Raw genomic sequence first — 14167 nt, 5'->3', positions numbered from 1 at the left:
GTTTGTCCCTCTGCTGCTCATTAAACTCTGTCAAGCCTCTGAATTTTGCCCACAACCCTTTCCATGAGGTTTGTGTGCAATCCATAAAATGTTGCGAGCTGCATAATATTTTGATCAATTGTTTTTTTTAATGATCCCAATTGGCCTTTAAATGGCCTTTATTGGATGGCAAGCTGAGTGCCCATTTTGCTTTCTGTCAGCCGTCGGTCAAATTGTTATCATGCCATCTGAGTTCGCATCATGCTGCCCGTTTTTCAATCCACCTCCCTCTGAAGTACATTTCTATAAAATTACCATTTCTGTCTTAATAGACGTTCTGAGTATTTCCAGCATTTTATGTTATTCCTTCAATATGTTATGTTTGGGGCAGCACGGTAGCACAAGTGGATAGCACCGTGGCTTCACAACGCGAGGGTCCCATGTTCGATTCCCTGCTGGGAGTCTGTGTGGACTCGACACGTTCTTCCCATGCCTGTGTCGGTTTCCTCCCACAGTCCAAAGATGTGCAGGTTAGGAGGATTGGCCATGATAAATTGCCCTTAGTGACCAAAAAGGCTAGGAGGGGTTATTGGGTTATAGTGGGTCGGTGCAGACTAAATGGGATGAATGGCCTCCTTCTGCGCTGTATGTTCTATGTTATTGATACTTTTATCATTCACTGCTGGAAAGGATTTGCTTCACTGTTAGCATAAAACCTTCTGTTGGTGATTGACCCTTGCATACTGTTGAAGTTCGATTTAGAAAGAAGATTTTAGATAAAGGTACCCTGGCTTAGATGCCTGTACAAGAGGCAATTTGTAGGAATAGATAGTATATAAACAATGCGTGTGATTTTATAACCTAAGAATTACTAATATCAGAAATGACAGACATACAATTAAAGAAGTTACACAAAATGGCCATTAGCTGAGTTAGCATTATGAAAGACACAAAGTGGCCTTCAGTTGAATTAGCCACATTCCTGAACAACCATTAACTGGGTTAAGTTGCACACTGGTACAAATAACATCATTTAATGACAGACAGCAGAGATAGCCAGGTAGATCAGGATGATTTGTATTAAGGCATTTAATGGGAAACAGACAGGGGAGATTCTTGGGAGTACTTCACCAGCGAGTGATAACAGCTCCACAGGACAAAGAGCGTCATGTATCCTCGCCAGCCCAAAGTTACCAGGTGGAGGCAAGAAAGGTACTTCTTCATGAAGTTAGGGGCTGGTAAGGTACAAACCCACTTTACATAATGTCAAATTTAATTGGATATATAACTAATGTTCTGATGTGTCATGTGAGAGTACATTTAAGAAATGGATGTTTATAAATGGGTGTGTATATAAGTATCTGTAGTGAGAGTACCTTCAAGAAATGGGTGTTTATTACTGCAGTGATGTCAGAGAGTGGGTAGAGCTGGGCTGTCTGTCAGCTTTTTACTTTTGTTTTAGGCTGTTTGCTGCAGGGTGTGTTTTCATTTTGTTTTCAGTGTTGGAGCCGAAGCCAGACAGAGCAGGTGTACTATTGATCGCTCTGCCATGAAAAGACTATCTCTTGATCATTTGGTGAATTCAAAATTCTAAATATTCTCAGCAGTGAATATAAAACTAATGTGCTTCTGGCAAAAGGTGTTTAAAGTCTTATGGATGTAAAAAGGAAATCTTAGATTACTTAGTGTTGTAGTCTTTGGGGGCTGTATTTGAATTAATGGTTGTTAAGATGTTCACTGTTTGTTTTAAAAAGGTTAACTTGAGTTCATAGAATAAACATTGTTTTTCTTCAAAATACTTTTCCATTTCTGCTCTGCCACACCTGGACAGTGGGCCGTGTGCTCCCCATATGACAATCTATTAAACGTTGTTGGTCAGGTGAACTCCATGATACACTTTGGCATTCTCTAAACCCTGGCCCATAACAAAATGGGGGCTCGTCCGGGACAAAAGTCTACCTATTGGATTGGATTAGTGAATTTAAAGACAGTGAGGGGTGAGCATATTGTGGTTGCTTATCAGGTGTGGTATTCTAATTTAAGTGGGGAGTGTGTTGTGAACAATGGCTCTTTCAGAGGCTCTGAAGTTTTGGGGTTGGAGACGGTCACACACAGTACCTTACGGACAGAGACTAAAAGCAGACTGTTAGATTTGGCAAAAACATTACAGTTAACATTATCTGACAAAATGTGAAAAGATGAGGTAATTATGGCGGTGGCTAAGCATTTAAAGTTGCCTGAGATACAGTTTGACACATTAGAAATGACAAAGATCCAGTTGCAGATTAAGCAACTTGAACATGAGAAAGAATTAAAACAGCTTGAATACGAAAGCGAGGAAAAAGAAAAGGAGAGAGAAGAAAGGAGAAAAGAAAGAATAGCCCTAGCAGAACAAAAAGAAAGAGAAAGGGAGATACAGATCAGGGAAAAAGATAAAGAGAGAGAGTTGGAACTTTAGAAAATGGCCATGAAACATGACAGTCAGTTAAAATTGGCAGACGTAAAGGGAAACGTACAGTTGGATGATCGTGATGAGGATAGTGAGAAAGTGCGTCAAAGTCAAAGTCTTGGTAGGGATCTATTTAAATATGTCCAAGCATTGCCAAGGTTTGACGAAACGGAGGTTGAAGCGTTTTTCATTTCATTTGAGAAGGTAGCTAAACAAATGAAATGGCCACAGGGCATGTGGGTATTACTGATTCAAACAAAGCTTGTAGGTAGAGTGAGTGAAGTGTTTGCATCACTACCGGAGGAGGTATCTGGGACGTATGAGAAGGTGAAAAAATCCATCTTAGGTGCATATGAACTAGTGCCTGAAGCCTACAGACAAAGGTTTAGAAATTTAAGGAAAGAATTTGGTTAAACACACATGGAGTTTGAAGGGCTCAAACAGAGTAATTTTGAAAGGTGGATAAGGGCTTTGAAAATAGGCCAAATGTATGAAGCTCTCAGAGAAATTATGCTTTTGGAGGAGTTTAAAAATTCAATTCTTGATGTAGTGAGAACTCATGTGGAAGAACAGAGGGTTAAAACTATGTGGTTAGCAGCAGAAATGGCAGATGATTACGAATTATTTCATAAATCAAAGCTTGGTTTCCAACATCAGTTTCAGCCTGTGAGGGATAGAAACTGGGGACATGAGAAAGACTCAAGTGGTGAACGTAAAGATGATCTGATGGGAGATAATACGGAGAGTGTACCTGAGACTAAAAAAGAAATCCAGGAGCGTGGAAAAGAAATGAAAAGTTTCAAATGTTTTCACTGTAATAAACTAGGCCATGTAAAGTCACAGTGTTGCTGGTTGAAGAAAAGCACTGGGAAGGCTGATGTGGTGAAACAGGATAAGACAGTGGGGTTTGTTAAAGTGGTAAAGGAAAGCCCAAGAGAAGCGAAGAAGATGCAAAAGATTGTGCAGCCTGATCAAGAGGTGATTGCTAAGAAGGTGCCAGATCTCTTTAAAGAATTTACTTGTGTGGGTAAAGTTTACTCAAGTGTATCAGGAGGAGCAGGTAAAGAAGTCGCAATTTTTATTTTTTTATTTTAAAAAAAAATTTAGTGTACTCAATTCATTATTTCCAATTAAGGGGGAATTTAGAGTGGACAATTCACCTACCCTGCACATTTTTGGGTTGTGGGGGCGAAACCCACGCAAACACGGGGAGAATGTGCAAACTCCACATGGACAGTGACCCAGAGCCAGGATTGAACCTGGGACCTCAGCGCCGTGAGGCAACAGGGCTAACCCACTGAGCCACCGTGCTGCCGAAGTCACAATTTTAAGCGATACAGGAGCTAGTCAAGCATTAATGGTAAGAGATGAGGAGTTATGTAGTTTGGGAAGAATATTGCGAGAAAAGGTGGTAATATGTGGAATTCAGGGTGAGAGTACTAGTGTTCAATTATATAAGGTGAGGTTGGAAAGTCCAGTTAAGAGTGGTGAAGTGGTAGTAGGAGTAACAGAGAAACTATCTTGTCCGGGAATACAGTTTATCACAGAATTTACAGTGCGGAAGGAGGCCATTCAGCCCATTGAGTCTGCACCGGCTCATGGAAAGAGCACCCTCCCCAAGCTCACACATCCACCCTATCCCCATAACCCAGTAACTCCACCCAACACTAAGGGCAATTTTGGACACTAAGGGCAATTTAGCATGGCCAATCCACCTAACCCTGCACAGCTTTGGACTGTGGGAGGAAACCAGAGCACCTGGAGGAAACCCATGCACACATGGGGAGAACGTGCAGACTCCACACAGACAGTGGCCCAGCCGGGAATTGAACCTGGGACCCTGGAGCTGTGAAGCAATTGTGCTAATTACTATGCTACGGTGCTGCCCTTTATCTTGGGTAATGATTGCAGGTGGGAGTGATGCCTACTGTGGCTGATATGCCAGTGGAAAATCAGACAACTGAAGTGTTGAAGAATGAATATCCTGGGACGTTTCCAGATTGTGTGATAACATGGTCGCATAATCACAGGTTAAGACAAGAGGAGAAATCAAAGAGTGAAGATGAAGTTGAAGTGCAATTATCTGAAACAATTTTTGATCAGATGGTTGAAAAAGAACAAGAACAGGTGGTGGATGAGGCCGATATTTTTAGTACAGGAAAATTGGCGGCGTTACAACAGAAAGATGTAGAAATAAAATGAATGTATCAGAAAGCATACATGGAAGAGGAATCTGAGTGTAAACCAGAGTGCTATTGCCGTAAAAGTAATGTCTTGATGAGAAAATGGAGACCTTTAGAACATAGAACATACGGGGCAGAAGGAGGCCATTCGGCCCGTCGAGTCTGCACTGACTCACTTAAGCCCTCATTTCCACCCTATCCCCGGAACCCAATAACCCCTCCTAACCTTTTTGGTCACTAAGAGCAATTTATCATGGCCAATCCACCTAACCTGCATGTCTTTGGACTGTAGGAAAAACCGGAGCACCCGGAGGAAACCCACGCAGACAAGGGGAGAACGTGCAGACTCCGCACAGACAGTGACCCAGCAGGGAATCGAACTTGGGACCCTTGTGCTGTGAAGCCACAGTGCTATCCACTTGTGCTACCATGCTGCCCTGTGCTACGGTGCTTACATATGCAGGCGAATGAAAAGTGGGCAGAAGTTCATCAAGTAGTATTGCCGGTCGTGTATAGAAAGGAGGCGTTGTGAATTGCACATGAGGTACCAGTGGGAAGTCATTTGGGAATAAGGAAAACTCAAGCTAAAATCCAAAAACATTTATATTGGCTTGGACTACACAAAGATGTAGTTAAATTTTGTCAATCATGTCACACATGTCAAGTGATAGGGAAACCTCAAGCAGTGATAAAACCAACACCCTTAATACCCATTCCAGCATTTGAGGAACCTTTTCCAGGTGTCCTAATTGATTGTGTAGGACCGCTTCCTAAATCGAAAAGTGGGAATCAATATCTTTTGACTATAATGGATGTATCTACTAGGTTTCCAGAGGCCATTCCAGTACGTAATATTACAGCTAAAAAGATTGTGAAGGAGTTACTTAAATTCTTTACTAGATATGGACTACCCACAGAAATAGAATCGGATCAAGGATCAAATTTTACCTCAAGGTTATTCAAAGAAGTTATGGATAGATTAGGAATAAAACAATTTAAATTAACTGCGCACCATCCAGAATTGCAGGGAGCATTAGAAAGGTGGCATCAGACATTAAAGATAATGTTGAGGGCTTATTGTCAAGATTATCCAGAGGATTGGGATAAAGGAATTCCATTCGTACTGTTTGCAATTAGGGATGCACCTAATGAGTCAACCAAATTTATTCCTTTTGAACTAATGTTTGGTCATGAGGTAAGAAGACCACTTAAATTGATTAAGGAAAAATTCGTGAGTGAGAAATTACATTATTGGATTTCGTGTCGAATTTTAGGGAACGATTAAATAGAGCAGGTGAATTGGCCAGGCAACATTTGAAAGCTGCACAAAATGTGATGAAGCGGGTGGCGGACAAGAAATCCAAAGTTCGTCGTTTTGCCAGGGGAGATAAAGGTTTAGTATTGTTACCAGTGGTAGGTGAACCTTTAAAAGCTAGGTTTTGTGGACCTTATCAGATTGAAAGGAAATTAAGTGAGGTGAATTATGTGGTAAAAACACCAGATAGAAGGAAGACTCACCAAAGTGTGTCATGTGAATATGCTTAAAAGGTGCTTTGAAAGGGAAGGAGAGAAAAAGGAGGAGGTTTTAATGATTCTAACTCAAAGTGATGAACCAAATCCAGATGACTGTGAATTTGACACACCTCAAATTAAATTGGAAAATGAGGATGTTCTTAAAAATTGGGATAAAGTGTTGAGTTATCTTCCAGAGGAAAAACAAACTGACCTGAATGCGTTATTCATATCACGTGGGCAAGTTTGTGGAGATTAATTGGAAAGTACTAAAATGGCTGTACATGACGTAGATGTGGGAAATGCTGTTCCAATCAAACAACATCGATATAGACTTAAGCCTTTAAAATTGGCAAAGAGATTGAGAGTATGCTTAAAAATGACATAATTGAAGTGGGTTGCAGCCAATGGAGCTCACCCATATTGATGGTACCAAAACCAGACGGTACTCAACGGTTGTGTGTGGTCTATGGAAAGGTTAATGCAGTTACAAGAATGGACTCTTATCCTATCCCACATTTGGAGGATTGGATTGAGAAAGTGGGACAATCAGCTTTTATTTCCAAACTGGATTTACTTTAAGGTTACTGGCGGGTACCTTTATCCGAATGGGCGAAGGAAATTTCAGCTTTTGTGATTGCAGATGGTATATACCAATTCAAAGTTATGCCATTTGGCATGAAAAATGCCCCAGCCACATTTCAATGGTTAACTAACAACGTTGTTTCGGAATTACCCAATTGTGCGATGTACATCGACGATCTGGTAATTTTCAGCCAGACATGGACAGAACATTTGAAACATCTGATGGAGTTATTCAATCGACTTCAGGAGGCGGGTTTGGTGGTAAACCTAGCCAAAAGTGAATTAGGAAAATCCCAAGTCTCTTTCCTTGAGGAGTTTCCGATACCCTCAAGGCAAAAGGAAATAATGCGATTTCCTGGCATGAGTGGATTTGATCGACCATTTGTGCAAACGTTTTGTTGCGTGATTGCTCCACTGATGGACTTGCTGAAGGAACGTCGAAAAGTTCAATGGACAGCAGAGTTTCAATAGGCATTTGACTGCCTGAAAGCTGTGATAACCAATGCTCCTGTGTTGGAGAATTACAAGGGACTCTGTGATCAGATTGAACTAAAGTATCTGACTTTAAAAGAAAATGCCAAGGCGTAGAGAAATGTATGGATTTTGCAGAGACCTTCTTGTCCAAAGAGACTGTCAATCGAGAAGGAGGAAGAAGAACAGAAAAAATTGGACTATATTGTTGTACCTGTTTGTGTGTGTTGCTTCTTTTGAAACAAAAATGTATATTTACTGTGTGCATTTCTTAAAGGATAGTGAAAAGGTGGAAAATGAAACCATCTTGAAGTTGATGGTTTATTTATTTTTTCTTGGGGGGAGGTGTCACCTTTATGAAATGGGTGTTTATAAATGGGTGTATATATAAGTATCTGTAGTGAGAGTACCTTTAAGAAATGGGTGTTTATTACTGCAGTGATGTCAGAGAGTGGGTGGAGCTGGGCTGTCTGTCAGCTTTTTACTTTCGTCTTAGGCTGTTTGCTGCAGGGTGTGTTTTAGTTTTGTTTTCAGTGTTGGAGCTGAAGCCAGACAGGGCAGGTGTACTGTTGATCTCTCTGCCATGAAAATACTATCACTTGATCATTTGGTGAATCCAGAATTATAAATGTTCTCAGTAGTGAATGTGAACCGAATGTGCTTCTGGTAAAAGCTGTTTTAAGTCTTATGGATGTTAAAAGGAAAGCTTAAAGGATTACTTAGTGTTGTAGTCTTTGGGGGTTGTATTTGAATTCATGGTTGCTAAGATAGAACATAGAACATAGAACAATACAGCACAGAACACCCCTTTGGCCCACCATGGTGTGCCGACCACTTATCCTCACAAAAGATCAACCTAACCTGCACCCTTCAATTTACTGCTATCTATGTGCCAGTCCAAGAGTCGCTTAAATGTCCCTGATGACTCTGACTCCACCAGCTCCACTGGCAGTGCATTGCACGCTCCCACCGCTCTGTGTGTTAAAAGATGTTCACTGTTTGTTTTAAAAAGGTTAACTTGAGTTCATAGAATAAACATTGTTTTGCTTTAAAAAATACTTTTCCACTTCTGCTGGACCACTCCTGTAGAGTGGGCCGTGTGCTCCCCATACCACAATCTATTAAAAGTTGTGGGTCAGGTGAACTCCATGATCCACTTTGAGGTTCTCTAAACCCTGGCCCATGACAAATGTACAACCAATGTGATTGGACAATGTCCAGCCGAAATAGGCTGTGTAGCTGTTTTGAAAAATGTAGAAGAATGGATATTTTCCGTTGATCGGTGGAGAGGTGGTCTGGGACTTTAACAGATGTCATCTCCCTGCCGGCAAATTAAACCGTTTGATGAGAGGCCAGCAGCCCTGGGCGTTGAGTGATTTCTTTGAGATCCTCTCCCGCTGGCACATATCTCTTGACATTGAATTGCAGTTTTCTGTCAGGGCCTTCCCAAATCACCAAGAATTTTGTTGCATACACTCATCAGCCTTCTTCAGTAACCTCAGAAAAAGCCATCCGAGTCCTCTGCAGCAGAATTTGTGTGTGATCTTGCCTTCCACCAAGCTGGATCTGTGCTATTTTTCTCCTGCTTTGCTGCAGTATAAATGTATCTAGTTTTCCATCACAGATAGATTCCCCCCTCCTCTGTGGTATCCATTAAGATGCACATGGGGCAGGAATCTCTCAGCCTGGGGCTAGGCCAGAGAATCCCCGCGCCCGGCGCAAAATACGCCACACCACCCCAACGCTATCACACAATTCTCTGCAGAGAGGAGAATCAGTGCGATTGGCGCCGGTGTGGTTGGCACGTCGCCGGTTGGAGTCCGCTTTAAGTGGCCAGTCCGCAAATTCTTGGCCCGGGATAGGCTGAGCAGCTGTCGTAAAAACGCCGAGTCCCGCCAACGCCATCCACACCTGCTCTCAGCCGGCGGGAACTCGGCGTGGAAGGGTCGGGGGGGGGAGGCCTGTGTGGGGGGAGGGGGTCCAACCCCGAGGTGGGGGGCACCTCTGATGTGGCCTGCCCCGTGATCGGGGCACACCAATCAGTGGGCCAGCCTCTCTGGCTGGCGGCCTCCTTTCTTCTGCGCCGGCCCCTGTAGTCCTGCGCCATGTTGCGATGGGGCCGGCGCATTGAAGGAAGCCACTGTGCATGTGCGCGTTGGCGCCGGTGCCACTGCACATGGCGGATCCCGCGGCGCCAATTTCACACCGGGATCAGCTGCTGGAGTGGCGTGAACCACTCCAGTGCCGTGCTGGCCCCCTGTAGGGGCCAGAATTGCTGATCCTGAGGCTGTGTTGACGCCGTCGAGAAATGTGACGGCGTTTCCGACGGCATCAACACTTAGCCTCAGGATCACAGAATCCAGCCCATGGTGTCAGTATCTGAGCTGGTGGCTTCCTTGAATTCCAGTTGTTGGGTGAGGAGAGAAGGGGGGAGTAAAGTGCTTGTGTACACCATCTTTAGCTTGCATCCTTTCGATATATATATACAGAAATAAGAGGTATGTGTGCCATTCTGACTATTTTCTGTACCTGATTATGACATTTTAATTATTGATGTACATCAACCCCCAAATCTCTTTCAATCCATTGCTTCTAACTTTTCCCCATGTAGAAAACGCCCTGATCTATCCTTTTTTGTTCCTCAACCCTTTTAGTGCCTTCTTCACCCTTCCACCAACCCCCCGGTGCCTGTGACATACTTACAATTGAATTAGCACAAGGAAATATCATGCCTAACAGGAAGAATCCTAGCAGTGGACCACCAACAATCCCAAAAATAGTGAGGGCAGCCTGCAAAACAGAAAAGGAGAAAGTTATATTTATATTAATGTGTTTGACAATGAGCTGTGAAGCAGCTTCAAAGAGAGAAATTGCTGACTCCATTGACAATCAACAGATTTATTTTACATTCCTCTGCCTGTTAGTTTAACATTGCCATTCACCCTAATATCACCAGGATAATGGGTTACCATTAACTCTTTGGTAAATTGCTTGCTCTGGAGTTGAAGAACTTCAATGAAATTTCCAGTTCTCCATTAACTAAACTTTGTTCCACTGTCACCAGTAGCCGAGAATGTTTATTAAGTGAAATGTCTGATATGGAAAGCTTTTCTTGAGAGACAGGTTGTATATTTATCAAATTGGTCAAACCCAGTGGAAACTGGGTGACAGAACTGAATGGACAATGTTTTAATCCCCATTGGTGTCAAGAATGGAAGTGGAATTTTAGGTCACTGGCGGGCATACCAGTTCCCCAGCTCCAATCCGTCTGTCTGCCATTTTTCAGGAGGTGGCATTGGATAGGCGGCAGGCCTACTCGTCCATAAGTGATGTAACCTCCTAAGCTGCTTAAAGCCTTATTAAGGCCTGTTAACAAATGACTGGGACTTTTTAATCTGCCTTCAAGTCTGTATTGTTCTTTGTGTTGCTAATACTCAGGATGGATCTGTAGTGTACACAAAGAACACAAAAAGCTAAGTCAAATAAACAAAGCTAAATTTATTACACGACTTATTGTACAGTTCGAACACTATTTCTAAATCAAGCAATATTCAACTAAACTACAACCTACACTATACTAACACTTGTCTCATGCACACTATCTTAAATTGTTCTCTGCTCTGCTCCTTGTTTCTCTAACCTCCTCTCGCCTTCTCTACCCTCTCCCAGAAGCCGGAGAGGCATTCACTTTTATAGGTCTGTTCCCCAGCTCCATCTAGTGGTCAATTATGATTAACCCTTTATGTATTAGACATTCTACATAATGTCTTCCTTTGAACATGTTTGAAATATTTTCAAACATTCATGCATACATGTATGGGAATGTGTATCTGGCATTTACACTGTCATGTCAATGAACATAATATCACAATTACAGAGTAACAGATTATTTTTTACAAATTCAGATGATTAGGCTTCTTTTTTATCCTTGTGGACCTTCTTATTGCACACTGGGTATCGTAAGAACTGTCCTTCGTCTGTTCATGTGTCATGGTAGACAAAAATGGAAATTCAACAATACAAAACATTGAGTCCGGTTGTGTTGGAGGTCGGTCTGGAGTATCAACTGGATTCTTGATTTGAAATGAAAATCGCTTGTCACAAGTAGGCTTCAAATTAAGTTACTGTGAAATGCCACTAGTCGCCACATTCGGGCGCCTGTTCGGGGAGGCCGGTACGGGAATTGAACCGTGCTGCTGGCCTGCCTTGGTCTGCTTTCAAGTCCACTGATTGAGCCCTGTGCTAAAAAGCCCCTATTTAAATAAAGCTTTTTGATTCCTTCGATACATCACTCCAGCTTTCATTTGGACAACGTATGAACGTGGTGCAACTTCACTCATAACCTTTACAGTTTCCTACCATCCACCATTTGTATTTCATATCCAAACGATATCTCCTTCTTTAAGTGAAGGTAGTTCCTTTGCATGCCAATTGTAGTATGAACCTTGTTTGTTCTTCTGTTGACGCATTTTACCCGAAACTATCTGTCCATCCAGATTCGGAATGGTTATTTCTGGCAACGGCGTACGTAGCTTTCTACCCATTAACAGCTGGGTGGGCAATATGCCTGATACCAAAGGAGTAGTTCTGTAACTTAACAGTGCCAAAGAAAAATCCTGTTATATAGATACATAGAGACATAGAAGCTAGGAGCAGGAGGAGGCTTTTTGGCCCTTCGAGCCTGCTCCGCCATTCATCACGATCATGGCTGATCATCCAACTCAATAGCCTGATCCTGCTTTCTTCCCATAGCCTTTGATCCCATTCTCCCCAAGTGCTATATCCAGCTGCCTCTTGAATATATTCAAAGTTTTCACATCAACTATTTCCTGTGGTAATGAATTCCACAGGCTCACCACTCTTTGTGTGAAGAAATGTCTCCTTATCTCTGTCTGAAATGGTTTACCCTGAATCCTCAGGCTGTGATCCCTGGTTCTGGACACACCTAGCATTGGTAACATCTTCCCTGTATCTACCCTGTCTAGTCCTGTTAGAATTTTATAAGTCTCTATGGGATCCCCCCTCACTCTTCTGAACTCCAGCGAGAACAATCCCAACCTAGTCTCCTCATATGACAGTTCCGCCATCCCTGGAATCAGTCTGGTTAACCTTTGCTGCACTCCCTCGAGAGCAAGAACATCCTTCCTCAGAGAAGGAGACCAAAACTGCACACAATACTCCAAGTGTGACCCCACCTGTACAATTGCAGCAACACATTCCTGCTTCTATACTCGAAACCTCTCGCAATGAAGGCCGACATACCATTACCCTTCCTTAACGCCGGCTGCACCTGCATGCTTCCCTTCAGCGAATGGTGCACAAGGACACTGAGGTCCCACTGCACACTCCCCTCCCAATTTACAACCAATCAAGTAGTAATCTTCCTTCCTGTTTTTGCTTCCAAAATGAATAACCTCACACTTATCCAAATTATACTGCATCTGCCATTTGTTTGCCCACTCGCCCAACCTATCCAGATCTTGCTGTAGAATCCCTGCACCCTCGTCACAATTCACCCTCCCACCTGTTGGCCATCATATGCCTTTTTAAATTGGTTCTTGACTATTCAGACACCTTCCTCAGCTTCCCCATTTGACTGTGGGTACAACAGACTTGATGTGATGTGCTGGAAGTTGTAGCATTTGTCAAACGATGACCACTCCCAACAACTAAAACAGGGACCATTATCCATCATGACCTTTAGGGTCATGTTGTGCAAATATAGATTTTGAGGCTTTGATGACTGATTGAGCAGTAGAATATGTTAGAGTAACTACTTCTGGATAGTTTAAATAGTAGTCGATCATTATCAGGTAGTCCTTTTCTCTAAAATAAAATAAAATAAAATCCCAACTTTGAACCATGGGTTAGTGATGAGTTCTCTTTGCATTGGGGCAATTTTGCAGCTGGCAGACATTACAATCTTGAACAAAATTGGCCACATCCTTATTTATGCCTGGCCAATAGTCTTATTTTCTTACATGGCTTTTGCATTTCTATATGCCCTGATGTCCTTCATGTATATGTGCTAGGGTACATCTTCACATGCAGGATTTAATGACAATTCTGTCCCCTTTCAGCAGAAAACCATTTACAACAGTTAGGTCATCCTTTACACTTCTGAAACTGTTGCAACTGCCATTGGGCCATCCTTCCGTCAAGTGACTCATCACACGCTGAAGGATTGTGTCTTTTGCTGTTTCTTCACGTATTAGGCTAAGTTGTGTATCAGACACTGAAAGCGAATCGACTAAGAACTTGGCTTGAGCTTCCACATTTAAGGTTACCTCTGATGTTGTCTCATCAGTGTAACTAGTGGCATATGACACAGCATCTGCTACGGCAAGATCCTTGCCTGGACTATACAATGACGTAAAATCATCTCTACTCAACTTCATCATCATCCTTTGTAGTCGTGGTGACATATCGTTTAGATCTTTTCTAATTATGTTCACTAAAGGACAGTGATCCATTTCAATGTGGCAGGCCAAACACAAAATAGTGGAATTTGCTTATGCCTGTTAGTAAACCTTCTTTTTCTATGTGTGTGTATCTCATTGCACGCGAAGCATATGCTGCAGGTTTCCAGAGATCATCCTCGGATTTCTGAAGTAATACAGCTCCAATCCCATTCTGACTGGCATCAGTTGAGATCTTGGTTTCTTTGGTCGAATCAAAGAATGCTACTACAGGGGCTGTTGTTAATGACGACTTCATGTCCTTCCGTCCACACAAGTAAAACATTGTTCTTGATAAGATTTTGTAATGCTGGTGGATAAATTGTGAATGAATTTGCCCATAAAATATATGACACCAAACATTCTTAGAATCGCCTTTTTATCTTTTGGAATTGGTATTTGACCAATTGGACGTATTTTATCTTGATCCAGTTGCACATCTTTTATCGAGATTACATCACCTAGAACGTCAATTTCCGTATGCCAAATTGGAAGTTGTCTCTGTTTAATTTCAGGCCATGTGATGACTT

The 14167-nt window shown here is 42.3% G+C and overlaps 1 protein-coding gene across 1 annotated transcript in view; it reads right to left on the bottom strand.

Annotated features, from left to right (window-relative positions):
- slc5a8l (solute carrier family 5 member 8, like) overlaps nt 1–14167 on the bottom strand; it is a 142666-nt gene that overhangs the window by 39479 nt on the left and 89020 nt on the right. The window contains exon 12 of the mRNA XM_038820980.1: nt 9883–9969. Within this exon, the coding sequence (XP_038676908.1) occupies nt 9883–9969 (87 nt within the window). The remainder of the gene's footprint in view (nt 1–9882; nt 9970–14167) is intronic.

Source organism: Scyliorhinus canicula, chromosome 15, assembly GCF_902713615.1.
Source record: "Scyliorhinus canicula chromosome 15, sScyCan1.1, whole genome shotgun sequence".
Lineage (NCBI taxonomy): Eukaryota > Metazoa > Chordata > Chondrichthyes > Carcharhiniformes > Scyliorhinidae > Scyliorhinus > Scyliorhinus canicula.
Note: the sequence above shows the minus strand (reverse complement) of the source record. Positions and strands in the feature narration are given on the sequence as shown.